At 35.2% G+C, this 26,672-nt stretch overlaps 9 protein-coding genes and 1 pseudogene across 16 annotated transcripts; 1 reads left to right on the forward strand and 9 right to left on the reverse strand.

Annotated features, from left to right (window-relative positions):
- Positions 1–1,847: 1,847 nt before the first annotated feature.
- LOC17886506 lies at positions 1,848–6,889 on the reverse strand. Of its 5 annotated transcripts, none has more exons than XM_023782158.1 (5): positions 6,788–6,889; positions 6,489–6,550; positions 6,350–6,398; positions 4,564–6,175; positions 1,848–2,264 (listed from the first exon to the last, which is right to left on the reverse strand). In XM_023782158.1, exon 5 carries the CDS (start codon positions 2,197–2,199, stop codon positions 1,990–1,992), a length of 210 nt encoding a protein of 69 aa, XP_023637926.1. In that variant the 5' UTR covers positions 2,200–2,264; positions 4,564–6,175; positions 6,350–6,398; positions 6,489–6,550; positions 6,788–6,889; the 3' UTR covers positions 1,848–1,989. The 5 variants fall into 5 exon arrangements, 2 of the variants coding, with proteins under 2 accessions (XP_023637926.1, XP_023637925.1); XM_023782157.1 differs by having other exon boundaries at positions 4,399–6,175; XR_002833794.1 differs by lacking the exon at positions 1,848–2,264 and adding an exon at positions 2,574–3,486 and having other exon boundaries at positions 4,399–6,175.
- Positions 6,890–7,105: 216 nt separating this feature from the next.
- On the forward strand, positions 7,106–10,033 carry LOC17885754 (pentatricopeptide repeat-containing protein At1g26900, mitochondrial). 2 transcript variants are annotated; one of them, XM_023783260.1, is made up of 3 exons: positions 7,106–9,109; positions 9,262–9,347; positions 9,549–10,033. In XM_023783260.1, the coding sequence occupies exon 1, from the start codon at positions 7,342–7,344 to the stop codon at positions 9,067–9,069; it is 1,728 nt and encodes a 575-aa protein (XP_023639028.1). In that variant the 5' UTR covers positions 7,106–7,341; the 3' UTR covers positions 9,070–9,109; positions 9,262–9,347; positions 9,549–10,033. The 2 variants fall into 2 exon arrangements, with proteins under 2 accessions (XP_023639028.1, XP_006290820.1); XM_006290758.2 differs by having other exon boundaries at positions 7,106–9,070.
- A 176-nt stretch (positions 10,034–10,209) lies between these two features.
- LOC17886338 (MATH domain and coiled-coil domain-containing protein At3g27040) lies at positions 10,210–11,388 on the reverse strand. Its single transcript, XM_006292511.1, has 4 exons — positions 11,282–11,388; positions 11,037–11,194; positions 10,621–10,838; positions 10,210–10,539 (listed from the first exon to the last, which is right to left on the reverse strand). Exons 1-4 carry the CDS (start codon positions 11,386–11,388, stop codon positions 10,210–10,212), a joined length of 813 nt encoding a protein of 270 aa, XP_006292573.1.
- A 523-nt stretch (positions 11,389–11,911) lies between these two features.
- Positions 11,912–12,994, reverse strand: LOC17885233 (MATH domain and coiled-coil domain-containing protein At3g27040). Its single transcript, XM_006293046.1, has 4 exons — positions 12,885–12,994; positions 12,608–12,783; positions 12,334–12,509; positions 11,912–12,241 (listed from the first exon to the last, which is right to left on the reverse strand). Exons 1-4 carry the CDS (start codon positions 12,992–12,994, stop codon positions 11,912–11,914), a joined length of 792 nt encoding a protein of 263 aa, XP_006293108.1.
- An 896-nt stretch (positions 12,995–13,890) lies between these two features.
- On the reverse strand, positions 13,891–15,013 carry LOC17884855 (MATH domain and coiled-coil domain-containing protein At3g27040). The gene is made up of 4 exons (XM_006291597.2): positions 14,904–15,013; positions 14,640–14,812; positions 14,309–14,523; positions 13,891–14,220 (listed from the first exon to the last, which is right to left on the reverse strand). The coding sequence occupies exons 1-4, from the start codon at positions 15,011–15,013 to the stop codon at positions 13,891–13,893; spliced, it is 828 nt and encodes a 275-aa protein (XP_006291659.1).
- Positions 15,014–15,736: 723 nt separating this feature from the next.
- Positions 15,737–17,321, reverse strand: LOC17887350 (annotated as a pseudogene).
- Positions 17,322–17,407: 86 nt separating this feature from the next.
- On the reverse strand, positions 17,408–18,864 carry LOC17884864. 2 transcript variants are annotated; one of them, XM_023782445.1, is made up of 7 exons: positions 18,737–18,864; positions 18,607–18,647; positions 18,301–18,358; positions 18,122–18,215; positions 17,950–18,046; positions 17,806–17,871; positions 17,408–17,665 (listed from the first exon to the last, which is right to left on the reverse strand). In XM_023782445.1, exons 1-7 carry the CDS (start codon positions 18,825–18,827, stop codon positions 17,552–17,554), a joined length of 561 nt encoding a protein of 186 aa, XP_023638213.1. In that variant the 5' UTR covers positions 18,828–18,864; the 3' UTR covers positions 17,408–17,551. The 2 variants fall into 2 exon arrangements, with proteins under 2 accessions (XP_023638213.1, XP_023638214.1); XM_023782446.1 differs by having other exon boundaries at positions 17,413–17,665; positions 17,950–18,034; positions 18,737–18,860.
- Positions 18,865–18,984: 120 nt separating this feature from the next.
- LOC17886085 (ribonucleoside-diphosphate reductase small chain C) lies at positions 18,985–20,199 on the reverse strand. The gene has a single exon (XM_006292813.2). It carries the CDS (start codon positions 20,083–20,085, stop codon positions 19,087–19,089), a length of 999 nt encoding a protein of 332 aa, XP_006292875.1. The 5' UTR covers positions 20,086–20,199; the 3' UTR covers positions 18,985–19,086.
- Positions 20,200–21,628: 1,429 nt separating this feature from the next.
- Positions 21,629–23,175, reverse strand: LOC17887273 (mitochondrial import receptor subunit TOM20-1). Its single transcript, XM_006291838.2, has 6 exons — positions 23,013–23,175; positions 22,826–22,904; positions 22,492–22,661; positions 22,319–22,366; positions 22,066–22,149; positions 21,629–21,906 (listed from the first exon to the last, which is right to left on the reverse strand). Exons 1-6 carry the CDS (start codon positions 23,088–23,090, stop codon positions 21,802–21,804), a joined length of 564 nt encoding a protein of 187 aa, XP_006291900.1. The 5' UTR covers positions 23,091–23,175; the 3' UTR covers positions 21,629–21,801.
- A 325-nt stretch (positions 23,176–23,500) lies between these two features.
- Positions 23,501–25,558, reverse strand: LOC17887119 (mitochondrial import receptor subunit TOM20-3). 2 transcript variants are annotated; one of them, XM_023782639.1, is made up of 6 exons: positions 25,401–25,558; positions 25,186–25,264; positions 24,669–24,838; positions 24,523–24,570; positions 23,957–24,049; positions 23,501–23,826 (listed from the first exon to the last, which is right to left on the reverse strand). In XM_023782639.1, exons 1-6 carry the CDS (start codon positions 25,494–25,496, stop codon positions 23,698–23,700), a joined length of 615 nt encoding a protein of 204 aa, XP_023638407.1. In that variant the 5' UTR covers positions 25,497–25,558; the 3' UTR covers positions 23,501–23,697. The 2 variants fall into 2 exon arrangements, with proteins under 2 accessions (XP_023638407.1, XP_006291867.1); XM_006291805.2 differs by having other exon boundaries at positions 23,501–23,823; positions 25,401–25,557.
- Between the last annotated feature and the right edge of the window lie 1,114 nt (positions 25,559–26,672).

Here is a 26,672-nt window from a genome sequence, read left to right on the forward strand (position 1 = left end):
AAATTAGTAAATTGTTATAAATTAAGATATAATCCGTTGATTTTGCCTAACATAAATTAATGATTTTGATATAAACAATTTAGATTTAAATGATTAAGGAAATATATACATATTATGGATTTTAAATGATTAAGGAAATATATATTCAAAGAAAATCGAATAGGATAATGATTACTTAAGAAATAATTCTTCAATTTTTAATATATAATGAAATGACAAAAGTTTATTAATAAAAATCTTACAAATAAAAAGTTATATTATCAAATGTATTTAAAAAATGTTAATATAGATTGATTTGGTTGGTCAAGTTAAAAATTAAAATAGTTTAAAAAGTCAACTACATTGAATATTCCATACTAAGAAAACATGGAATGGTTTCTATTAAAACAAATATTAAAATACTCATTGTTTAAAATTTCGATCAAGATCTTTATAAAATATTTGAAATTAAGAAAATCTTGCCAATTAAGCTAAATTTTAGGCATTGTATCTTACAAATAAAGTTAAATATCAAACGTAATAATTATTTTTCCTTTAATATTGAAAACTAATTTTTTTTTTATCAAGTGAAAAATGAACGATGGAGATTAAATCTCTAAACCCGATTAAAATATCCGTTTAGTTAGTTAGATCCGCGTGTTAACCCAGTTAGAAATGATAATTATTTCATTTTGAAACTATAGTGTAAATTCATTGTGTACTTCAGCTTTAATAGTATAGATATATATTCGTAGTTAAAAGGAAAATTAAACTAATCTCGTGATTATTACAGAACATAGGAGGACACGAGAAAAGTACTTTTGTCTGATAGTCAAGTGGTAGTCAAATGGTTGCAGACAGAGACACTGCCACAGTTCTTTAAACGCCACCACTGCCTACACACTTGACACTAGTTCTACACCAAGCAAGGCATGCGAGATCGAACCTATCAAAGAGTCGGTGTTAATACCTGATACTGAGGATTTAGCTAAAAAATAATAACAACTTAGTTAACAAATTAATCGTAATTAAGCAAAAATTTGTTAACGAAATTGGTATTTTTGTTTTTGAACATAGAAGTTACAGTTTAACCAAAACTGTTTTTAGTATAATTAATTTGAATTAATATTGATATTACTTAAATTTTATTGTTTTGACAAACAATTTGTTGTAATTCATATTCCAAATTAGATTGAAAGTTCATCACACAATTTTATGATTTCAATATTTATAAAATTTAATTAAAAACAAAAATTGAAAACGTACTAAACTAAAAGCAATTCGTAAAATATAAATGTGCATTGATAACCCTTTTAACGTAAAGGACAGATTTAGAGAAAGTTTTTATGTTCTTATAACTTTTGTTATTGACTTATAAATTAACAATTTATAACGGAATTTCTTTTTAAAATCTTTTTAGCTAGTGGTGGACCGACTGATTCTCAAAATTAATAAAATAAAATCAGCTTTCTAATTACTTCTTAGTTAAGTTTTTAATATATTGGAACCCTTTAAGCAAATCATATATCATTATATGATTCTTATTCTTATGATCTATTCCAATTTCATGTGGACTTTTAATTTCTAATATTGATAATTGGAAGGTTTCAGCTAATTTAATTAGAGAGGATTAAACACAGACAATGGTGTTGTTTACAGTTTTTTTTTTCTTTGTACTTTTTTCTCAAACTATTCAGTTGAATAAGATAGATTACATGCATCTTTTAATAAAACACTACTTCGATTAACTAGTTAGTCTTGAACTTGTGAATAAACTCACATGCGTACATAACGAATCGAACCAAATTTTTATACTATTTATATGTCAGAATTTTATACATTTCTTTAGAGACACAAAGAGAGAGATCTGTAAAAATACGAAACATTAACCTCTTTGTTTCTTAAACCAAACAAAACACTCAAAGTACACACAATTCAAGTGACTACAAAAAAACTAAAATACAAAAAAAAAAATGAAGAAGAGAGAATTTAGATATATATTTGGTTATATCAGCCGATGTACATGTGGATTTGAAGAGCAAGCAAGAGAATACAAACAATAGTGAAGTAAATGAGAGTATGAACAATAACAGAAAGACCACTTGTCTGAAACGTTCCAAACTCAACCACTCGTCCTCTCCCGGGGATTTGAATCAGCAGCCCCGGGGTAAGCAACACGAATAGCGTCACCGCGACAAAAACTGGTCCCCAATCAGGCATCTCTCGCGATCAGCTCCTCTCTTCTCAAGCTTGAACTGTTGTGGACTTGAACCTCAAGTATGTATCTTAAGAGGGATATAGTTTAGTTCAATGCAACAAATGCATAAATGTGTCTATTTATATGTGGAGAAATTGTATAGTGGAGAAATCAGATTAGAGTTCTTTTTCTTTTCTGTTTTTTTTTTTCTTTAGGGGAATAGAGTGATCCATTGGTTAATGTCGGAAGAAAGAGTGTTTTGGGAGGAAAGGACAAATTTTGTGACATGGAAGGATTTAAAGTTAGAAGAAAAAAGAGAGATTATGATCCATCAAGTTGTGTGAGGATTCACAATTTCATTGGAATATGATGTCACATGGGATTAGCTTTGGATCAAAGGAAACAAAATATACAAAAGTGATCGATCTATTTTTATTGGTTTTACTTTACTTCACATTTATTGAAGCTTTTACGAGAAAATATATAAACAATGTTTCCTATAATTGAGAACTACTTTAGCATCTTTTTGTACTTGGGATGTAATTTAGTTTGACTAGTATCTTTGTGAGCCAACAACTATCACAGCTCAGACTTAAGAAACCAAGACATTTCTTATAACTTTTCCATCAAGAAAACAAAACATAGCATAACCTCAACAACTAAACAAGTCTTCAGCTCTTAATGAAATGGGCTTCCATGGTCATTTCATGCATTAGGAGGAGGAAAGCCTATAGCAGATTATACTTTGTTTCATATAATATATATATATATATATATATTTGATAAATTTGTAGTTAAAAATGAACTAGTTTGACTATCTTTGTGAGCCAACTGTCATAGTTCAGACATAACTGATTGCTTTTTCATCAAGATCACCAAGTCAACAACTCTTTGACTTGTCTGGTAAACAAAATCTGAATCCATTGAAAATGGAGGTTGAATCCAGAAGACGTGAACTGTTGAAGCCAGGCAAAACAGATGTTGAATCTATTAAGTGCACAAAATGCTTTTTATCATTGCCGTAAGTTTTCTTTGTTTATTATATATCACCAGGTTGATGACAATAATGTTTAAACAGGTGAGACATTCAGGAGAAGCTAAAGTTAAACAGAGTTAGTGGCAAAATATTAAGAGATCGTGAAGCAGGTTTCTCAAGTTTCCATTATTTCCAAACCTGAATAGCCCTGTTTTCCAAAGCTAAACCCACACTAGGCTTCTTAACATGTTATTTTGTAAATACTGAGCCTTGTTTTTGATTTATGCAGTTTCATGAATACATAGTGGTCGTTTCATGCGTTTCTACCAAGCCTCTAAAGGTCAAAGGCAAAAACAGAGTACATAACCAATCATAGACATTGGTATACGCTTATAATCTGGTATAATTCAAGATAGACATACAAGAATGATAAGAGTTTAAAAATGTTTACCACATTACACACAAGGATGCAATTACACAAAGCTAAATTGCAAGAACTGTGTTCATGATGATGACTATACATATTTTATAATCCAACACAAAGCTAAACAATACAGAAACATAAATTAACATTGATATTCATAATGTCCATTTCAAACAAACAAACAACAACAGATTGCTAAATTTGGCATCAAACTTAGAAAAGTGTGGTCATTTTGCATATTCTAACTAAATTTATCAAAAGAGAATCAGGTTTCCATCGATTCTATAAGACCAAAGGATATGCAGTAGTAGTAGAATACCATTTCAATAACATAACCCAAAACAGATACATAAGTATTTTAAATCACACAATGTAATGTTCCAATAGCCTAAGTAAACTCTTCTTAGTGTATGAATGCAGAATTCTAGGATGAAAAAATTCACATGTTTAACACAATCATCATAGGTTTCGAGCAAAACAACTACTTTCAAAATACAAGAAAACTACAATCATAATCTGTAGAAGTCACAACTATTGTCAAAATAAATATCTTCAGAGACTTGAAGATGCATCGATTATATAAAATCACTAAATAAGGAGACCTTCTAATAACACACAAGCACTGAGAAACAGAGAGAATTAAAAATTCTAAACTCACAATATAATATAATGTTCCAAACTTCCAATACCCAAAACAAAATCACCATTTTTTGTCAATGATATCTTAGCAATAAGTTTATAGAATTTGACAGATAGATCAAGGATAGTAATGATATTAAGACAACTAACAGAATAAAACAAGTTTAGTTATACAGTATATACCTGAGAATTTGCAATCAGAGAGAATATTAACCTGAGAAATCGAGATAAGCATATACCTCAATTGTGATTTCCATATACAAACAAGTTTGCAACGCACATAAAACAAAAACAAAAAGGTTAGAATAGCACATAAAACAAAAACAAAAAGGTTAGAATAGCGTCTACCTGTCAAAGAAGTATGCTACACTTGAGTCTACTCAAAGTCTTAATATCTCCAGAAGCACATACCTGTCGAAAACAGAATTCGTTAGTCTTTCCTATTTAAGTTCATTGTCTTCTCTTAAGGCTTCTTTTCTCTGCTGGTTGGTTTTACCAATCCAACAAGTCAGTCTTTTCTCTGCTGGTCATTTTTACCATCCAACAAGTCACACATCCATAGTCTTTTGACTTTTTGTCTTTGTCTTATGTCTCATTAAGTCGTAGGTCCTTTATATTTTCCAAGCCGAGAATACCAAACTGTGAGAACTCTTAGGTCCTTTTCTGTTATTAACCCGTAGGTTCATTCCCAGCCAGCAAATCGAAATCCCTTTTCCTACTCGCAACAATGCATGCACTACCAAGCCAATAATCAAGGATCTCTGTTCTTTTTATTCCCATCCAACACGTCAGTCTTTTCTCTGCTGGTCGTTTTTACCATCCAACAAGTCCATCCACAGTCTTTTGAATCTTTGTCTTTGTGTTATGTCTCTTTAAGCCGTAGGTCTTTTAATTTTCACAAGCCGAGGGTACCAAACTGTCAGAACTCTTAGGTTCGTTTCTGTTATTAACCCGCAGGTTCATTCCCAGCCAACAAATCGAAAACCCTTTTCAAACTCGCAACAATGCATGCACTACCAAGCCAATCATCAAGGATCTCTTTTCTTTTTATTCCCATCCAAAAGTATTTGGACTCTTTGTCTTTGTCTTCTGTCTCATTAACCCGTAGGTTTATTCCCAGCCAACAAATCGAAAACCCTTTTCCAAGACGTAACAATGCATGCACTACCAAACCAATCATTCTTTTCTTTTCATTCCCATCCAACAAGTCAGACTTTTCTCTGCTGGTCGTTTATACCATCCAACAAGTCACATCCATAGTCTTTTGACTCTTTGTCTTTGTCTTATACTCTTATGTCTCATTAACCCGTAGGTCTTTTCATTTTGCCAAGCCGAGGGTACCAAACTGTGAGAACTCTTTGGTTCTTTTCTGTTATTAACCCGCAGGTACATTCCCAGCCAACATATCGAAAACCCTTTTCCAACTCGCAACAGTGCATGCACTACCAAGCCAATCATCAAGGATCTATTTTCTTTTCATTCCCATCCAACATGTCATTCATTTCCTGCTGGTCGTTTTTACCATCCAACATGTCATTCATTTCCTGCTGGTCGTTTTTACCATCCAACAAGTTTTTATTCCCATCTAGAAGTCTTTTGACTCTTTGTCTTTGTCTAATCTCTCATTAAGTCTTAAGTGTTTTAATTTTCACAAGCCGAGGGTACCAAATTGTGAGAACCCGTACGTTCATTCCCAGCCAACAAATCGAAAATCTTTTTCCAACTCGCAACAGTGAATGCACTACCAAGCCAATCATCAAAGATCTTTCTTTGTCTTATGTCTCATTAACCCGTAGGTCTTTTAGTTTTTCCAAGCCGAGGGTGCCAAACTGTGAGTTATTAACCCATAGGTTCATTCCCAGCCAACAAATCCAAAACCCTTTTCCAACTCGCAACAATGCATGTATTACCAAGCCCATAGTTCTCAATTTTTCTCGGGACAATGTCCCCAAAATAGAATCTGACAAAACAATATTAGATTAGTTTCTGCCCATGATCTGTTTTGGGTTTTGGAAAAACAAAACAAAAACAAACCCCCCCTAATCAGTTCTACTAGTTCGATTCAAATCCTCAAAAAAAATTGAAAACCACAAAATCAAAAACAAAAACAAAACCGGAGAGATAGAAAAAATACCTCGCCGAAGCCGAGTCAACCTTCCATGGTTAGATTCAAAACATAAACCCTAAAACAAAAGTTAACGAAACCGAAAAAGATTAGTTAAATTTCGAAACCCTAAACAAATTCACAAGGAGGATTAGAGGAAGAAACTTACGAGGAAGAAGAAAGAAACCCAACCAATTGAAATAGTATTGTGTCGAATCAAACCAAACAGTCCTAGATCAGTACAGGATAAAGAACAGTTAGTAAAATCTGGAAACCTTAAAAACTAAATACGAGGAAGATCAACAAGAGGAGGAAGAAGAAGAAGTCCAACTACTAGTTTGATGCCTGAATCAAACCAAAATCACAAAACCCTAGATAGATCATATATATATATATATATATACGATTGAAACAAAACTTATGAATTCTAAAACCAAATTAGCCATACAGAGAGATTGAAATACATACCTAATCTTCAAAACCAATTTTCTCACGATTCGTCCAAGGTTTCTTCGTAGAGGAAAAAAAATTGAAGAAAGAAAAAGAAATTGGGGGAAAAAAAAAAATGTTGTGTGGGAAAAAATTGAATGAACAGTTTCTTCTCTTATATTATATTATCGGTGATGCGTTCTGTAACGGATATAATTATACCCAAGATGACCGTTGATTTCGGCAGAATCGTACGGTCCAAAATTTAAACAAACAGCAGACGCGTAACGTTTTTTTCTCAAACGTTAAATGTAAGCCCAATAAGGCCCATTATTTTGTTTTTGTCTTTGCGACCATTTGCTTCTCTCTTCTTTCGAAATAATCGAATCCCATACATACAACAAAAAGCAGAAATCGAAAGTGATTTTGATTTACTCTTTACTCTTTGATTTTGAAATTTCTTGAAACTTTTCGTCTGATTTGAAACTGGGTCATCTAATTGTGTTCATATCAATTTGGGAGTTTCTGATGAATCGCCGATCTCCCTCTTGCTTCGATACCAAAAATTCAGAGCCGCAGCGGCGTTTATTCTGATGACATCGGCGATTACGTCACGCCTCAGTCGCAATGTTGTGTTCCCTCGTAAGAATCTTGATTCGTTGTTGGCTCCACAATGCGAGAAACTTATCGACGACCTAAGGTGTTGCGGAGACATCGTCGGGGTTTCTCGAATTCATGGCTACATGGTGAAAACGGGGATCGACAAGGACGACTTCGCAGTGAGCAAGCTTCTAGCTTTCTCCTCTGTACTAGACTTACGATACGCTGCGTCAATCTTCGAGCATGTCTCCAACACTAATCTCTTTATGTTCAACACTGTGCTCAGAGGTTACTCGATGAGCGATGAGCCGGAGCGAGCATTTCGTGTTTTCAACCAATTGAGAGCTAAAGGTCTCACCTTGGACCGTTTCTCGTTTATCACGACTCTTAAATCATGTTCTCGTGAATTGTGTTGTTCAATCGGTGAGGGATTGCATGGGATCGCTTTGAGATCTGGGTTCATGGTTTTTACTGATTTGAGGAATGCTCTTCTTCATTTTTACTGTGTTAGTGGGAGGATCACTGATGCTCGGAGAGTGTTCGACGAAATGCCGCAGAGTGTTGATGCTGTTTCCTTTAGTACTTTGATGAATGGGTATCTTCAGGTTTCTAAGCAAGCGTTGGCTCTGGATTTGTTTAGGATTATGCGAATAAGTGAGGTGGCCGTTAATGTCAGTACATTGCTTAGCTTTCTTTCGGCTACTGGTGATCTAGAAGACTTTTTTGGTGCAGAGTCTAGTCATGGTTTATGTATGAAGATTGGTCTTGATTCAGACTTGCATATAGTCACAGCTTTGGTAGGTATGTATGCCAAAATTGGGGAAATCAGTTCAGCACGCAGGATCTTTGATTGCGCCATTCGAAAGGACGTTGTTACATGGAATTGTATGATTGACCAATATGCCAAAATGGGTCTCCTTGAAGAGTGTTTATGGCTACTGAGGCAGATGAAGTACGAAAGAATGAAACCAAATTCATCTACATTTGTTGGGCTGTTATCTTCTTGTGCAAAAAACGAAGCAGCATGGATTGGACGGAGTGTTGGGAAATTAGTAGAAGAGGAAATAATAACCTTGGATGCAATACTTGGAACCGCACTCGTTGATATGTATGCAAAACTAGGGATGCTTGACAAAGCTGTTGACATTTTTGATAGAATGAAGAATAAGGATGTAAAGTCCTGGACGGCAATGATCTCGGGTTACGGATCTCATGGACTAGCAAGAGAAGCAATAACACTATTCAGTAAGATGGAGGAAGAGAACAGCAGAGTGAAACCCAATGAGATTACCTTCTTGGTTTTGCTGAATGCTTGTAGCCATGGAGGGTTGATAATAGAAGGAGTCAGATGCTTTAAGAAGATGATTGAGGTGTATCACTTCACACCCAAAGTTGAACATTATGGTTGTGTGGTTGATCTTTTGGGTCGAGCAGGAAAGTTAGAGGAAGCATACGAGTTAATAAGGATGTTACCTATCACAAGTGATTCAACAGCTTGGCGTGCTCTGCTAGCTGCTTGTAGAGTCTATGGGAATGCAGAGTTGGGGGAAACTGTGATGATGAGATTGGCTGAAACGAATGAGATACATCCGGCTGATACAATTCTTCTTGCTGGGACACATGCTGTTGCAGGGAATTCACAAGGTCAACAACAATCATTAGATAATGAGTTGAATAAAACGAGAAAAGAAGCTGGATACAGCGCCATTGAAGTACAATAGAGTAGGCAATCCCTGGAGTTCATTTACCTGTAGCTATTACGTATGTAAATAAACAGTGTGATTGCTGTTAGCTATTACATAATATCCATCTGTAGTTATCGACTGCTTCATGTCCCTTTAATTGTTTCAATTTATGTGCCATTGTGAAAGCTGACTTTATATGAGTATGACTGCCAATTTCCTCCATGGCAGGTTATCTATACAACTACCAGACAAGAGAATTTTACAATCTTAGTGTTACTCCCAAGAACTTCCTGAAGGTTCTGCGCAGTTCGGAGGTTTGTCATGTTCTGTCTCCTGTATAGCATTTGTTAAAGAATTTCCCTTGCATCTCGCAACTATTGAATATGAGTGATATATCAGATTGAAAGATCTCACTAAGGCTGCTTTATTAGCTCTTGCAACGTTCTTTATCTGTAGTTCAGTGTAAGCATTTGCTTTACATTATTGAATAATATTATTACACCGGGTGTATACAGATTACAGATCACAGGTACCAGCTCTTCAGAGATTCCTCCAAAGCCGACAGTCACACCTTCAACAACACCCAGACTCCCACATCACTTCCTCAACAATCCTAGCGTCAATTCTTCACATCACAAGGCTGAACAGAACAACAAGAAACCGAGCTCCATCTGCTCCAAATAACACAGCCACTAACCATAACACGGAAACAAGATCTCCAACGGCGGATGGAGGAGTCGAGAACCCAACTCAACCCAAATCTTTCCAGGGTTCCCCATTTCCTTGCACGGTTTTGTGTGTGTTATGTAGATATCTTTGTTGAGAGATTGTTTGTGTCCTGTCTTTTTTTGCTTCGAAGCTCAAAGTCTTCTAACTGACGGCAGTGACTTTGATAAGTTCAATCTTGGATTAACGCTAGTGATTTACTCTTCCTTTGTGTGTAAGATTATGGTAAATGAAAAAGGAGATCAAGTGAACTTCTTATCAGCTTCATTCCCCATTGATCTTATAACTAATAGAATGACTTTAATATCTTTGTATGTTAAAATGAACTAGTTTGACTATCTTTGTGAGCCAATTGTCATAGTTCAGACATAATAAACCAAGAACATCTCTGATTGCTTTTCCATCAAGAAACAATGTCAACTCTTTAACTTGTCTAGTAATCAAACAACATCACCGTAAGAACTTAAGCAGAGCATCCATGTCTGCACACTTGATCTTCAAGTCTTCTGACTCTTCCTCAATTTCTTGCAGCCGAGTCACACCAGACTCTTTCAGTTTCTTCTCCAACCAATCCAACTTAAACCCTGCATTTGTCACATATCGTAGTGCAGAGTATGCCTCGGCCAGATCACCATTAGAGAGTTCATCAGGGGACTTGCTGAGAGTTTCAGTCAGACTTAGTATAACATTCAAATACGCTTTTCTCAAATGTGGGTTCTTGGGACAGAGCTTTGATGAAAAGCCTGGGTGCTTTTCAAACAGACTTTTCACAGATTCTACCTGCAAGTGTATGTATATATATCAAGCAAATGAACTTAAGTGAGAAACAATTACAACTTATTTTCTATGTATTTATCTAACCTGTGAAACAGGAACTTGGAACCCATTGATATCAATGATTCCCTTAGTTTCCTCTGGCACATCTAATTTACCAATAACTTCGAGAACATCAATTTCTGCAACAATCTTGACTTCATCGTTTACTAGAAACCCATTATCATGTCTACCAATATCCTCGGATGAACAAAACATGGTAAAACCCAATTTTGGGTTCTTTTGATCAAACCGACATTGTCTTTCTGAAAGAAATCACAAAATAGATTTGTTAGAAAACATGACTTGAGCTATACTCCAAAAGATTGAACATACATAACTAACCACAACATGACAAGGATATAAAGAAGAAATCTCACAGCAGCCAAAGCCCCACAACATATATAGTTTCTAGAAAATAACCATAAAGTGGTGAAAGTGAAAGAGTTAGAAGAAACAATCACCTTGCAGATAAGAGAGTTCTCCTGTAAATTGATTGACCATAGTAATGGAACATTTAGCGTGTCTTCTCCATCGGGAAGGCAAAGATTCAGAAGTAGGAACACATATAAACAGAGAGTAGTAACTGTTACTATAACCACGAGTGTTGACGAGTAGACGCCTGCAAGCAAAAACCATAGAAAGCAATAGATGTGTCACTTGCAGCAACAGGCCACCAAAATAGACATATATATGTTCTTTACCCTACCATTTGCAACGACCAGCCACGAATGTATCAGAATAAACTCCTTCGGAACCAAGAGAGGAGAATTTTTCAATCACCCAAGTGAACTTCTTAGCAGCTTCATTCCCCATATTGGTCTTAATGATGATGATGACGGCTCCTAAACACCCAAATTTGTTACTAGAACACGTCAATAATAGATGGCTCTGAATGTTTATGTCGCCAAAGTGAGAACGATACATATATATATATATATATGGATACCCCCATTGTTTAAGTAACCCTAATTAATGAGAAAAGGAAAGAGAGATAAAAGGAAAGTTTCTATATTTCTATGTGTCCAATACAAAAAAACCATATCAAAATATTGATTATCCTTGAGCATCATTGTAGTTAAACGTGAATTAGTTTGAATATCTATGGGATCCAAGTTGGATCATCCAAGTCCAACAACTGTCATAGTTCAGACATAAGAAACCAAAAACATTTATGATTACTTTTCCATCAAGAAACAAAGTGCAATACTAGTAAAACCTTATCAGCCGAGTAAAACAAAGTAAAAAACAAGAACTCTTGATGTTCCAATTTTAAAAGAACTCTGTTTCAAAACTAAGTAGATCCCAACTCTTAAAGTTCTCTAGTCATTGACCAACATCATTGTAAGAACTCAAGCAGAGCATCCATGTCTGCACACTTCACCTTCAAGTCTTTCAACTCTTCCTTAATTCCATGGAGCCGAGTCATACCATTCTCTTTCAGTTTCTTCTCCAACCAATCCAACTTAAACCCTGCTTTTTTCACAAATCGTAGTACAGAATATGCCTCGGCCAGATCACCATTGGAGAGTTCCTCTGGGGCCTTGCACACAATCTCAGTCAGACTTAGCACGACGTTCACATATGTTTCCCTCTGATGAGTGCTCTGGGGACATAGTTTTGATGCAAAGCCTGGATACTTTGAAAACAGACTGTTCACAGATTCTACCTGAAAGTCAAAAACATAAAGGAGAAATCAAGTAAAAACCGAATCCATCTACCTTAATTCATATTCTATTTAACAAGAAGTATTTATCTTACCTCTGAAGCAAGAACATGAAACCCATTGTTGTCAATAAGTTCAAGCATATCTACTTCTGCAACAATCTTGACTTGTCCGTTTACAATAAAGCCATCAATAAGATCAAACTTGTAATAATTTATCATGGATTCAAAACCACATGTTGTGTTATTTTGATTAAACCAGTATTCTGCTTCTGAAAAACAAAACAAAACAAAAGAAAACAAGACAACTCAACCATATATATCAAAAATAACATTCAACAAAGTAGGGCTGTGTGGGAGTAACAATCACCTCGCATTTTGGAGAGTTCTTCCGTGATTTGATTTGCAATTGTAAGAGATATTTTAGCACGTCTTCTCCAACCAGAAGGCAAAGATTCAGAATCAGGAACACATATATACAGAGATAGATAATCACCATAAGGTCTACCATACTTATAAGTTCCCTTGGGATAGACAATTAGACGCCTGCGAGCAAAAAAACATAGAAAGCTGATTGCAGCTAATAACAATGAATAGTATATCACTTGCAAGTTAAAGAGTGCAGACAAGACAAATTATATTCTAACCATTGCCAGGGACCAACCACGAATATATCAGAGTAAATTTCACTACCACGACCAAAAGAGGAGAAATTATTAATCACCCAAGTGAACTTCTTATCAGCTTGATTCTCCATTGATGTTAATGACTCCTAAACGCACAAGCTTGTAAGTTGAACAACCATATCAAGAAACAAAACCAAAATATTGACTAAGATTTAAAGACTAAACTATATATATAGTACATGAAACAACATGTAACCTGCACTTTATAGGGTTTTGAAACCTCAGAAACAACATGTTACCTGCAACAGCTTTTAAAGGGCAAGCAAGTGTGTGTGTAGACGAGAGGAATATGAATCGTTTCGACTCCAAGTAAATATTTCCATTAAAAAAACATTAATTGGGAAAAATGGTTATTCCAAGACGAAAATTTAACTTTCCAAAATATTTTTAAACAGTAGAAAAAGACATTTCCAAGAACCAAGTCGAGTCATATTGACAGATGTTATGGATTAAATTGTATGTTTTTGTTCCAAAAAAAAAAGAAAAGAATTGTATGTTTCAGTAGAAGAAGTATGTCTTTAAAATCATACTGTAGTAAAGATCTTTTGACACTATCCTGTGTGCTTATCCTTGAGAAGGTGGCCTTGAAAAGCTACTGTACTTAGACTAGCTGCAGGAGGAAGCTGGTTCCATCAACTCAGATTTGTGTCAATCTTTTAGGTTTCCCCATTTCAGTAAACAGTATTGCATATAACTGAGAATTCGTTTCGCATCATTGTAGTTAAAATGAAATAGGTTGACTATCTTTGGCTCTTTGTGAGCCAACAACTGTCATAGTTCAGACATAAGAAACCAAAACATTTATGATTACGTTTCCATCAAGAAACAAAGTGCAATAGTAAATAAAACAGAGCAAAACTCCCTTACACCAAAGCTAGTCCTCTTGGACGTTCCACAAGTTTAAAAGAACAGACAAGAGACCCCACCCCAACTCTTAACTTCCCTAGACCCTAGTCATCAAACCTCATCATCGTAAGAATATAATCAGGGCTTCCATGTCTGCGCACTTCAGATTCAAGTCCTTCAACTCTTGCTCAATTTCATGAAGCCGGGTCTTACCAGCCTCTTTCAATTTCTTCTCCAACCAATCCAACTTAAACCCTGCATTTGTCACAAATCGTAGTGCAGAATATGCCTCAGCCAGATCACCATTGGATAGTTCCTCTGGGGACTTGCACAAAATCTCAGTCAGATTTTGTGCAATATTCAAGTATGTTTTCTGCAATTGTGGGTTCTTGGAACAGAGTTTTGAAGCAAAGCTTGGGTACTTTTCAAACAGACTGTTCACAGATTCTACCTACAATTAAAACAATATCAAAGCAAATGATCTTTAGTGAGAAACTCTTACAGTTTGTATTCTATATATTTAAAAGTATATTTATTACTTGTGAAGCAAGGACTTGAACCCCTTTGATATCAATGCTTTTTGGTTCCTCTGGTACATCTAGTTTACCAATAACTTCAAGAACATTTACTTCTGCAATAACCTTGACTGCTCCATTTACCAGAAGGCCATTATCTCTACCATGAAGCTCGGAAAGACGTAACATGCATTCAAAACCCTGTGTTGCGTTCTCTTGATCAAACCAGTATTCTGCTTCTGAAAGAAGAAAAAACAAAAAATCAAAAAACAAGACATACATCAAAACAAGGTACTTTCAATTTCTCTGCCTTGTGAAAAATAAGGTAAAGCAAAACTGTGAGCGTAAAAAGCACCTCGCATATGGGAGAGTTCACCCAAGGTTTGAGTCGCGATTGTGAAGGAAATTTTAGCGTTTCTACTCCATCCGGAAGGCAAAGATTCAGAATCAGGAACACATATATACAGAGATAGATGATTACCATAGTAATCATGCTTATAAGATCCCTTGGGATAGGCCATTAAGCGCCTACGAGCGAAAACACCATAGGGTGTGTCATATGCAACGAACAGGCACAAATTTATATTACTTGCAAGTTGCAAACAAGTTATATTCTTACCATCTGCAGCGTCCAGCCACAAATATATCAGAATAAGTGCACCTTTCAGCAAAGAAAGTGTTGAAATTCTTAATCATCCAAGTGAACTTATTATCAGCTTGATTCCCCATTGATCTTGATGACTCCTAAACCGGGTCTTCGGGAGGCAGTTACAGAAGGGTGGGGATTCTCAACCCCGCAAGAAGATAAGCCTTTTATGGGTCGTCTACAAAATTGCATTGTAACCTGCACTTTATTATACAAAGTAACCAAGTTTGACAAGAAGAACAGTGAAGGAGATGAAAGAGCGGAACGATAGAGTTTTGAACTCTCAGAGACATTGACAATGAACTCCCTTTAGTGCAGCAACAGCTTTTAAAGGGCAAAGAAGAAGAATGTGAATCGTTTTTTACTCCTCCTCATAAATACTTTTTTGATAACAAATATTTAATTGGGTTTACTTGTCGAGGAAAAAGTGTTTACTGCAAGGCGAAAATTTAACTTTCCAAGTATCTTTAAAACAGTGGGCAAAGCCGTTTCCGTGAACAAGACAGATGTGACAGAGTAATTGCATGTTTCAACTTTCAAGTTATTTTCTTTTTTACAATTACGTTAAAAAAAATGTATATGGAGATGACAAAAGAGAGACTTGAGTACAGAAATTGAAGTAGCTTATGAGAGTTGAGAAGTTATCTTTCAATCGTTGTGTGACTTGTGTCAATCTTTCAGGTTTCCCCATTTCAGTAAACAGTATTGCCTATAACCGAGAATTCGTTTATCGTCATTGTAGTTTAAATGAAATTAGGTTGACTATCTTTGACTCTTTGTGAGGCAACTGTCATAGTTCAGTCATAAGAAACCAAAAACATTTATGATTACTTTTCTATCAAGAAACAAAGTGCAACGATAAATAAAACAGAGCAAAACTCCCTAAGATACATCAAAACAAACAGACAAGAGAACCAAACTCATAACTAACTTCCATAAACCCTAGTCATCAAACAACATCATCGTAAGAACATAACCAGCGCTTCCATGTCTGCGCACTTCAGATTCAAGTCCTTCAACTCTTGCTCAATTTCATGAAGCCGGGTCTTACCAGCATCTTTCAGTTTCTTCTCCAACCAATCCAACTTAAACCCTGCATTTGTCACAAATCTTTGTGCAGAATATGCGTCAGCCAGATCACCATTGGATAGTTCCTCTGAGGACTTGCACAAAATCTCAGTCAGATTTAGTACAACATTCAAGTAAGTTTTCTGCAAATGTGAGTTCTTGGGACAGAGTTTTGATGCAAAGCCTGGGTACTTTTCGAACAGACTGTTCACAGACTGTACCTGAAAGTTTTAAAAGTTGGTCACTAGATGTTCACAGACCATATCAAGTAAACGAAGTGTAGTGAGAAACTCTTACAGTTTGTTTTCTATGCATTTAAAATTATTTATCTTACCTGAAGTTGAAACACACTGATATCAAGGCCTTGTGTTTCCTCTAGTACATCTAGTTGACAAATAACTTCAAGAACATCTACTTCTGCAACAATCTTGACTTCTCCGTTTACCATGATACCGTTACCTTGTACTTCCAACATTCCAATCATGGATTTAAAACCACAGGTTGTGTTATATTCATCATACCAGTATTCTTTCTCTGAAAGAACAGGAAAAAAAACAAAACAAATCTGATCTCATCACCATTTACATTTGTATAGAAAGAATGATTTGAGTTATACTATATGAACATACATCATAACAATTATAAAGTAGGACAACTGTGGTAGTAAGTAAGCACCTCGCATATGAGACAGTTCTCCCGGAATTTCGCCACTTTCAAGGAGACTTTAGCATGTCTCCTCCATCCGAAATATAAAGATTCAGTTTCATGAACACATGTAAACAGAGATAGATTTTACCACATTTGTACTTGCTAGAGCCCTTGGGGTAGGCAGCATAGGCCATTAGACGCCTGCGAGCAAAATCCATAGAAAGAAATAGATGTGTCATGTGTTGTCTCATAAGCAGTGAAGAACCACGAATATATATATATAATTTGCAATCAAGAGATATGCTTACCATTTGCAGCGACCAGCCACGAATATATCAGAATATATATCACTATCAACAACCAAAGAGTTGAAATCCTTAATCACCCAAGTGAACTTCTTATCAGCTTCTTTCCCCATTGATGTTGGTAACTCCTAAAACACACAAGTTTTCTACTCGAACAAGTTAAACAACCATATCAAGAAACAAAACCAAAATATAGACTAAGATTTATAAACTAGACTATGAATCAGCTTTGTAACCTGCACTTTATTTTACAAAGTCACCACGATGAACTCTCCTAAGTGCAGCAACAGCTGTTAAAAGCAAGCAAGTGTGTGTAGACGAGAGGAAGAATGCGCATCGTTTCGACTCCTTATGAATATTTTTGTTCATAACAATTAATTAATTGTGTTTACCTGTCGAGGAAATTATTGCAGACGAAATTTTAACTTTCCCAGGTATTTTTAAAACAGTGGAAAATGACATTTCCAAGAACAAATGATAACAGTTGTGATAAGTTAACTGTATGTTTCGACTTTCAACTTTTTTTTACATTTACATGGAGATGACAAGAGAAGAGAGACTTGAGTACAGAAATTGAAGTAGCTTGTGAGAATAGAAAAGCTATCTGCCTCCAAAAACAGGTGACACTCTTCTTCTTCCTGCTTCCTCCATTTCCTCTACTGACAAAAGTGATGCCTCAGGATCAAAATCTGCACTTTCGAGTTGCTTTTGAAGCTGTTTGGTTCAAGAACCAATAGAGGAAACAGCAAAAAGTTCAATGAACCAATATAGTACCTTAGACATTTCATTCTCACAAGAATTCAGAGTTGAAACAATGTGTTTGATATTGAGCTGAGAAAGGAAAAGACAATTACCTTTTGAAGGATAACTGATTGCTCATCTAGAGAAAATTTCCGCATATACATAAGCATCTCCAGTTGCTGCAGCAACGACATTCATGTAATCAGAGATTAAACTTCAACATCCACATTTCTTGTAAAAAACTAAACTGCCATTACCTGTTCTTGTAACTGTTGTTGTGCTATCATTTTCTGTTCAAATCCTTCTGGTCCAAGCTCAGCTTCTTCACATGCCATCTCTTCCCTATAAAAAAGTCTAATCAACCACTCATATACAACAGTATTCAGTAAAGGAAACATCTTTTTGACAACGTCAGGTAGGTGCGCTTACTTAGCGAGGAACTTGTAGAAACCAATCATCAACTCTTTATCATTTTCAAATGTTGAGTTCAACTTTCCCAAGCAGCCAATACCAAATCCCGGATCTGTTTTATCAATACACCTTTCAGTACAAATTCATATACAGTTGAGTAAATCAAAACAACTAATCAATGGTAAAGAGAACTCTACCAATTCCCATCTCCAAGAATATCTCCTCTTGAATAGCAGTAGTGACCGCAACAGCTTCCTGCATTCGCCACAGAATTCACAGAGATTCAAATCTTATAACTAGGATGCAGACAAACTAAACCAACAGCCATAATACTATGGCAAAACTTAAAACTTGAAATAATATGACATCCTGTTCTGTAATAAAATTCCATTTGAAAACGACATTGATCTATTACCAGTCAACACTACTCTTAACTACTACAAAGCGAAGCATTAATCACTAGCTAAATCGCATAATCGAACCCAAAAAAAAAACTTTCTCACCTGCTTATCCTTTACAGCGTCAGAGATTCGTTTCTTCACATCTGAGAAACCAAAACAAAAAAAAATCACAATGAACGAATAGAACAATAGTGTATTCAGATACTTCATACAAAAAAAAAAACACAATTACCAGATTGCGATGTCAAGTAATCGAATTGATCAAAGAGGTAAACCATTTGCTCTTTCGTCAACATCCCAGAGCTTTGCAGCGACGAAGCCATTACCCAAAAAAAAAAAATCTATCTCCGGAGCTCAAAGTCATAAAAGCTAAGTTTGGAATACCACATATAACATTAAATGACGATATTACCCTTTCACCTTTGTTTGATTATAAAAGCGAATGTCGCATTTTTATATTATGAGGTATTAACCATAAAATTAAGGAGGAAAAGAGCAACTAAATTATTCATTAATAAAACCAAGATACACGGCAATATTACAAGGGTATAATAGTAATTATAATAATATTAAGAAAGCTCCTTAAAAATCTTCGTCGAGAGAGAAGACGTGATTATCAATCGCGCCGTTGCCGTTAACGCTAGACATAACGGAAGCCTTTTGGTAATCGCCAACGCGTTTCTCGAAGAAGTTCGTCTTCCCTTGAAGCGAGATAAGTTCCATCCAATCAAAAGGATTAGTCACACCATACACCTTCCCGTACCCAAGCGCACCCAAAAGCCTATCCGCTACAAACTCAATATACTGACTCATCAAATCCTGGTTCATCCCAACCAACGCGCAAGGAAGCGCGTCGCACACAAACTCCCTCTCGATCTCCACCGCGTCGCATACGATCGACTTCACGCGCTCTTCGCTAAGCTTCGTTTTGAGAAGCGTGTAGATAAGGCACGCGAAGTCGCAGTGTAAGCCTTCGTCTCGAGAGATCAATTCGTTTGAGAAAGTTAACCCAGGCATGAGTCCTCGTTTCTTAAGCCAGAAGATGGAGCAGAAGCTTCCGGAGAAGAAGATACCTTCAACACAAGCGAAAGCAACGATTCGTTCAGCAAAGGTCTGAGATCCGTCGATCCATTTCATCGCCCACTGAGCTTTCTTCGCGACGCAAGGAATCGTCTCAATCGCGCGGAAGAGATGGTCTCTCTCTTTGTTATCTTTGATGTAAGTATCGAGAAGAAGACTATACATCTCAGAATGAATATTCTCAATCGCGATCTGGAAACCGTAGAAAGCACGCGCCTCCGAGACTTGGACATCGGACATGAACCGAGAAGCGAGATTCTCTAAAACGATTCCGTCGGATGCAGCGAAGAAAGCGAGGACGTGTTTGATGAAGTGACGTTCGCCGTCGTTGAGACTGTTCTCCCAATCGCGGTTGTCTTGTGAGAGATCTACTTCTTCAGCGGTCCAGAAGGATGCTTCGGCTTTCTTGTACATCTCCCAGATCTGTGGGTAGTGGATTGGGAACATACAGAATCTGTCTGGGGTTGGGGTTAGAAGCGGCTCTTCTGGCATCGAAGGCATCTTTGATTGAAGAGATGTGATTGATTTGGGTTTTTTTGATTGAATGGTGAATTTATTGGATCTAGGGATTGAGTATTTATAATGGGAACTAAAAGGGTTTTGGAGGGTTTTGAAGAGGAGAGGGAAAATTTGAAAGGAGGGAAAATATTGAAAACGTTTGAAAATTTTTTGTGTTGTTTCGTGATGGAAGCTTGTTGGGGAATTTTTGATTTTAGAGCTTGTTGAGGAAGATGAAGGGTATTATCGGAAATGTATAGTGAAATTTTAGCCTTGGGGAGCGAGGGAAGGGATAAAGTTTGGCGGCAATATTCGATAATATTTTGCCGGGTGTGTGTGTAAGGGTAAAAGCGACATTTTGTTTGGAAACTCGTAACTTTTGGTGCGGCGGACGCGAATATTTTTGTGGTCATCGTGTGTTTTACTGTGAGGTACACTTGCGTTCGTGTGGTAATGTGTGAGGTACACGCTCGTAAATTTGCTTAGAAGGGTTAAAAGCCCATTAAGGAGTGTCCAATGGACTTTCCTTTTCCGGACTAATGTAATCGGGTTTGGTGGATTAGTTAAACCGGAAATTGAACTGAACCCTAATTGATGCATGCAACTAACCCGAGAGTGAGCCAAATATACTGAAATTCATTAGAAAATGCAATAATGATAAAATGTAAAATAATAATAAATTAATAAAAAATAAATACGGATTTAAAAATAATTTAATTTAAAACCAAATATCATATAATTTAATCATTTTTGTGTTGTGAATCCATGATATATAGAGAAAAGAAATAAAAAATTTAAATTTATTTTAAGGAGAACAAAATATATATATAGAATTTGTGTTGGGTGTTATTGTTGGTGTAGCTAGATTATGGAAGTTAATGGGCAATTTTTAATAATTTAATTGTGCTACTAAATAAGCATGGGATGGATTATGCTAATATATTCATAGGATTTGTGGGTTTAGTGTTCTTGAACATGAATGCTAAAATGATTCTAACATAAAGCCGAAGAACAAGCTCCGATGTTTGTGATTGCAGGACATCTCTTATTTCTTATTTTACATCCTTCATCTCAAAGGTGTATTTTAGTATTTCTCCATCTTTAATCTTGTTTTTTATCATAATGAATTTAGAAATATCATTTCATAATCATGTTTTCAAATTTAAAAGACACATGCATCATGAGACAAGGGCCTTTGACATTGATACATGTGTTTCCTCATGATTATATTACATGTCTTGATCATTTGTTGATCATGTGTCCGTTCCATACGAACCAATTTGTCGGCCACAAGATTGTTATCCTGTCTTGTTGTTTTTTTTTCAGTTTTTTTGTTTAAACATTTGTTTCAATATAAAAACACCTCCAAATACTTAGTTTCTAATTCATATATATAAATGTTTTAAAAGTGGTTTATAAATTGTAGATTTTCCTTTAGTCCAACCAATCCAACCCTAAAGTTAAAAGCAACATCAATACAAAAGACATATTTTTATTTTCTAGTGACAATATATGTTTTGTATTCTACCAAAAGAAAAGTGTAAAATGTCTTTAAAACTCACTTTTATAATGGTACCACTTTTATTATTGTTTTAAACTCACAAAAAGTTCCTAAAAAAAAACTCAAACATAGGAGAGTCCTTTGGCTACTCTGCCCATATTCTTCTGTATAGATTTTCTTACAACAAGCTCATATCGAGAATGAGACACGTTGATCACTCACTTTAGCTTTCGCAGACTAATACAAGCAACAATACCAATGGCTAGAATCACCCATCCCATAACATTATACTTCTCATTACTACTTTTCTTATTCTTCACTACCTGTTTACGAGAAAAAGAAAAAAAATACATAAATCAAACATGGTTTCATACTCATCTTCTTATACTATCTTAATTAAGTTAAATGCATCCGTCAAACACTGAGAAACAAAATGTGATGATGATAAATATATTGGACGTATGTTAAAAGAGAGAGTGAACCTTTGGGTTTGGTATTGCTGAAGGTTCAACTTCAACACCACCCAATGTCAGTGAGACTAGGCTGTTTTTTTGTATTTCTGGAGCCTATATATAAAAATTTGAATAAAAATCAAAACGAGAACGAGTTTTATATACAAAATGGACATTTTGAGATGCAACGTTCCAAACTATGAATGATAAAGAGAGAGATAGGTATAGGATCATCATCACAATCTTAGATGATTCGAGTGATCTATATAGATAAGTTAAGTACCTTGGCGGCTATATCGAGTGAGTACTGGTAGACTTTATTATCCGGTTGCTTCAAAAGATGGAGAATACATAATATTTAACATCACAAGATCAGAAACCACGACACAAGAGGGTGATCAATATGTCAACAATGATATATGATTATAATCTGAATATAATGGAAACACAAATAACCTGATCTACAGCTATTCCAAAGAACAGAGAAGCTAAGCCAAAGTTGTATTTAGCTTGTGTGTCGTCAGGAGTCAAAAGCGCGTACGAACTATATGCATTCCCAATACACCAAAGTGCATCATGTTTCATAGGGTCAATCATAATGGCCTTTTCCAGCTTTGTGATGGCTTCTATACGCAAGAAAAATTGAAAATTTGTAATCAAAGCAGGTTTTAATCACAAATTATAGATTCATAAGCATGAAGCTTCATAAACCGATTAATATCACTGAAGCAAGGATCATGACTACACGAAGCCAACATGTAGCGCACCAAAAAGAAGAAAAATAATACACCTTGAATCATTTTCAATGAATCTGAGACGTTATGAAACTGAGATAACTCTAGTAACGCTTCTCCCCATCTCATCAAATTCTGCCAGAAAAAAAGAAAGAAGTTAACAGAGATCGATCAAACCAAGGAAGAGTCATTAATCCTCCAAAAATGGAACAAGAACAAAAGTAGCAAAACACAGAAACTAACATTGGCATCTTCAGGGTTTGATTTGTAGGTCTCTTCGGCGTTTTTTCGAATCTGTTCGAAATTTTTCAGCTTATCCATGTTATGGATTCTCAAAGCTTTGATACAAAAACTTTGTCTCTCTTCTCTTCTCTTTTCTCTTTGCCCTTCACAGAAATTAAACGACTTATCTCCATTGATCTTAAAGTAGGTCACATATAATATGGTGAAAGTTCAAAATTCTGCAAGATAATATATTACAATGACTTCTCATCAAAGACTTTCGTTATAATATCATTTAAATTAAGACTTTCCTTTTCAAGTCATGTGTTCTAATATCTGTTAGTTTCAGTTTTTTTATAAATTTTTTAACGTAATCTAAGAGCTTTCAAAAAAGATTCATCTACATGACTACATTTGATAAACTGAATTGTATGTAAGTTATGACTATTTGAAAAGCTAGCACATTTTGATTATGAATTTGATCAAAAATACGAAAAAACTCAGAACCCTAAAATCAAAAAGTCTACATCTACTCAAAAGACATGTTTTTTTATTCTAATGATAATATGTTTTCATAAGTTGGAATAATAAACATTACAACTGTGGATGTGCTTCAGGTGGGGTGTGTCTAAAGCTCTCACACAAGATCTAACTGTCAAAACCTTGAAAAACCGAAAACACCAGCAAAATCTCCTATTGCGTCTACTTAAAGAGGAGGAGACACAGGCACATTAGCTTTAGCGAAACCGACCCACGCAACAACACCAATGGCTAGAATCACCCATCCCATCACATCATACATATTATCGCTGCTTTTCTTATTCTTCACTGCCTGCTTTGGAACATATACATTACAAACATGAGATTCAAACGAATCTTTTTTATATTATCTTATCAGACCAATGCATTCATCAAGTATTGAGAAATGAAACGTCATGATGAGAATGAATATAAACAGACAGAACCTTTGATGAGCTCGGCGCTGCAGAGGGTTCAACACCACCCATTGGTTGTGAGCCTAACCCGTGTTTGTGAACCTCAGTGTGAAGTTGTGGAGCCTGTCCGTAGCATAAAATACAAAGAAATTCGATTAAAGAACAAACCTTTGAGATCAGGTTTATAGACAAAATGGACAATTCAGCTGCAATCTTTCTATGAGTAAAACAATTTGCCTATACTTAAGCATAACAGAGAAGAAATATGATTGGAATAACAAAACTTCGAGATTAAGTCCAACGGAAAAATACACAATTTAGATGCAATACTCACTTTCTATGAATCGATCTACAACTTAATCTTTACAGGTTTGGAGCATATGTGGTTAGGCCACAGAGAGAAGAATTTCAAAAAAAAAAAAGAAAGATGCAATACTCACTTTCTATGAATCGATCTACAACTTAAATCTTTACAGGTTTAGAGCATATGTGGTTAGGCCACAGAGAGAAGAATTTCGATTAAAGAACAAAACTTTGAGACTGGATTTAGATACAAAACGAACATGAATTTAATAGGCTAATGGTTTCTACAGTACCTTGGCCGTCATTTCGAGTGATTTCAGGTAGTGTGGATTTTCTGGTTGCTGTAAAGATAAAAAAAATGCGTTTTTAACATGATACATCAGAAACCAAAAACACAAAAGCATCAATATCAATTCAACAATGATTTCTAAATGGTAACCTCATCCACAGCTTGTTGAAAGAAGTGAGCAGCTAAGTCAAAATTATACTTAGCTTCAGCCTCATCAGGAGTCAGAAACGCAAATGCAGTGTATGCATTCCCGATACACCAAACCGCATCATGTTTCTTTGGGTCAATCAACAAAGCCTCTTCAAACTTTGCGATAGAATCTACACACAGTCACACACACACAAATTAAAAAAGAAAATAAAATCAAATGGTAACTGATCCCTAGATCAGAGATAAACTCACAGTTCTAGAACAGATTTATAATCAATAATTAGATCCCTCAGCATCATACACTGATTCATATCATTGTTAAGTTTTGTATTATACCCAAAACCTCTATATAACAAGTGTGAAGAATCCTAAAACATCAGCCATTAGACACACTGAAGTAAGGACTAAAGATTTATGATTACAAGTTCTTGAAACATTAACAATCATGTTCAAGAATCAATATTAACATACATATGAAACTAAAGCAACCTATCAAACACAACAACAAAAAAGGCACCTTGAATCATCTGCTTTGCATCTGGGATACTGTGAAACTGAGCTAACTCCAGCATAGCTCCTCCCCATCTCGTTAAGTTCTACAAAAACCCACCACAATTCAATCACAAAGCAGAGATCACAAACACCCCAGGATCGAAAAAAAAATCAGACTTTTATCCCACAAATCGGATAAAGAAGAATACTAAATCTGAAATCATGAAGGAGAAAACTAACATCGGCATCTAAAGGGTTTGACTTGTAGTTCTCCTCTGCGTCTTTACGAATTTGTTCGAACATTAGTAACCTATCGAACTCAACTTCCGTATCCATGGCTTCTTCTTCGTGTTCCGTACAAAACTTGCTTCTTCTCTTCTTCTCTTCTTCTCTTTTATTCTTTAGACCTTATTTATGGTTTGGGGCGCAAAGAAAGATATCAGGAAAGCGAAACTAAGAAATGCAGCGTTTTACGATGGGCTTATAATGGGCCTTTGTTTAGATGTAATTCTTGTATCGGCTTGTAAAAGCCCAGCATCTTAATGGGTTATTTTTTTCCCTCCAAATATTTTATCAGATTTTATTTTAATAATAATTTTATAGAATAAAGTTTTAAGATATATTTTAGTCACAACTGCTCCGTGAGCTAGCAAATGTGACAAATCTCACCTGCCACATGTAAAATCACAGATAGGGAGGAAACAATAATAATTTATTAAAATTAAAAGAAGAGGATAAGAGATTTGCAAAAAAGGTGGAGAGCATCACATGAAAGAAGAGTAATATGTTCCCTAATTTTTGTTTATTTGGTTATTTTTTGAATAAACAATTAAAGAAATCCAAATTGTATAGTTTAATAATAAAGATTTCGAATCAAACTGATACTTTTAAAACATAAAGGCATGTAATTATATTTTAAAAAGGTCGAGAATTAGATACTAAAACAAGCCTTATTTCAAATTTTAATAAATAGATAATAATAATAACTCGTCTCTTTTACATAATATAAAAAAAATGTGCTAGTTAATTAAATCAACTACACCCGTTGAAGGTGGGTATTTTAGAATCAATTACGGGAAAAAGTGATATAATTTATCTTTAGTAATAATGCTTATCACATGTGACCCATAGTTTCTTAAAAGTAATATTTATGATGTGGGATTATTTATTTATATAATTATATGATATTAAATTATTGTTTTCCCTAAAAATATGTTTTACTTATGATTCTCTACCACATTATTACTCGTTAGTCGGTATGTTAGGACATCCCTTAATTTCGTATATTCTTATTCTAATGGTACAAACGAGTTCATCCAAGAGTTCATTAGGCATATACAAAGCAATTCTCATATACATTTTAAAAAAAGCTTCCAATAACAGTTATTTTTTTCCCCTAACGTATGAGAAAGAACATCGAATAGAAATAAGAATGATCTACAAGAGATGACTTCCAGAAAAATGTGAAAAATATTTTGATACTTGAAGATCAGATATAAATAATTCAAAATT

This window comes from Capsella rubella, unplaced genomic scaffold (assembly GCF_000375325.1).
Source record: "Capsella rubella cultivar Monte Gargano unplaced genomic scaffold, Caprub1_0 scaffold_5, whole genome shotgun sequence".
Taxonomy (NCBI): Eukaryota; Viridiplantae; Streptophyta; class Magnoliopsida; order Brassicales; family Brassicaceae; genus Capsella; species Capsella rubella.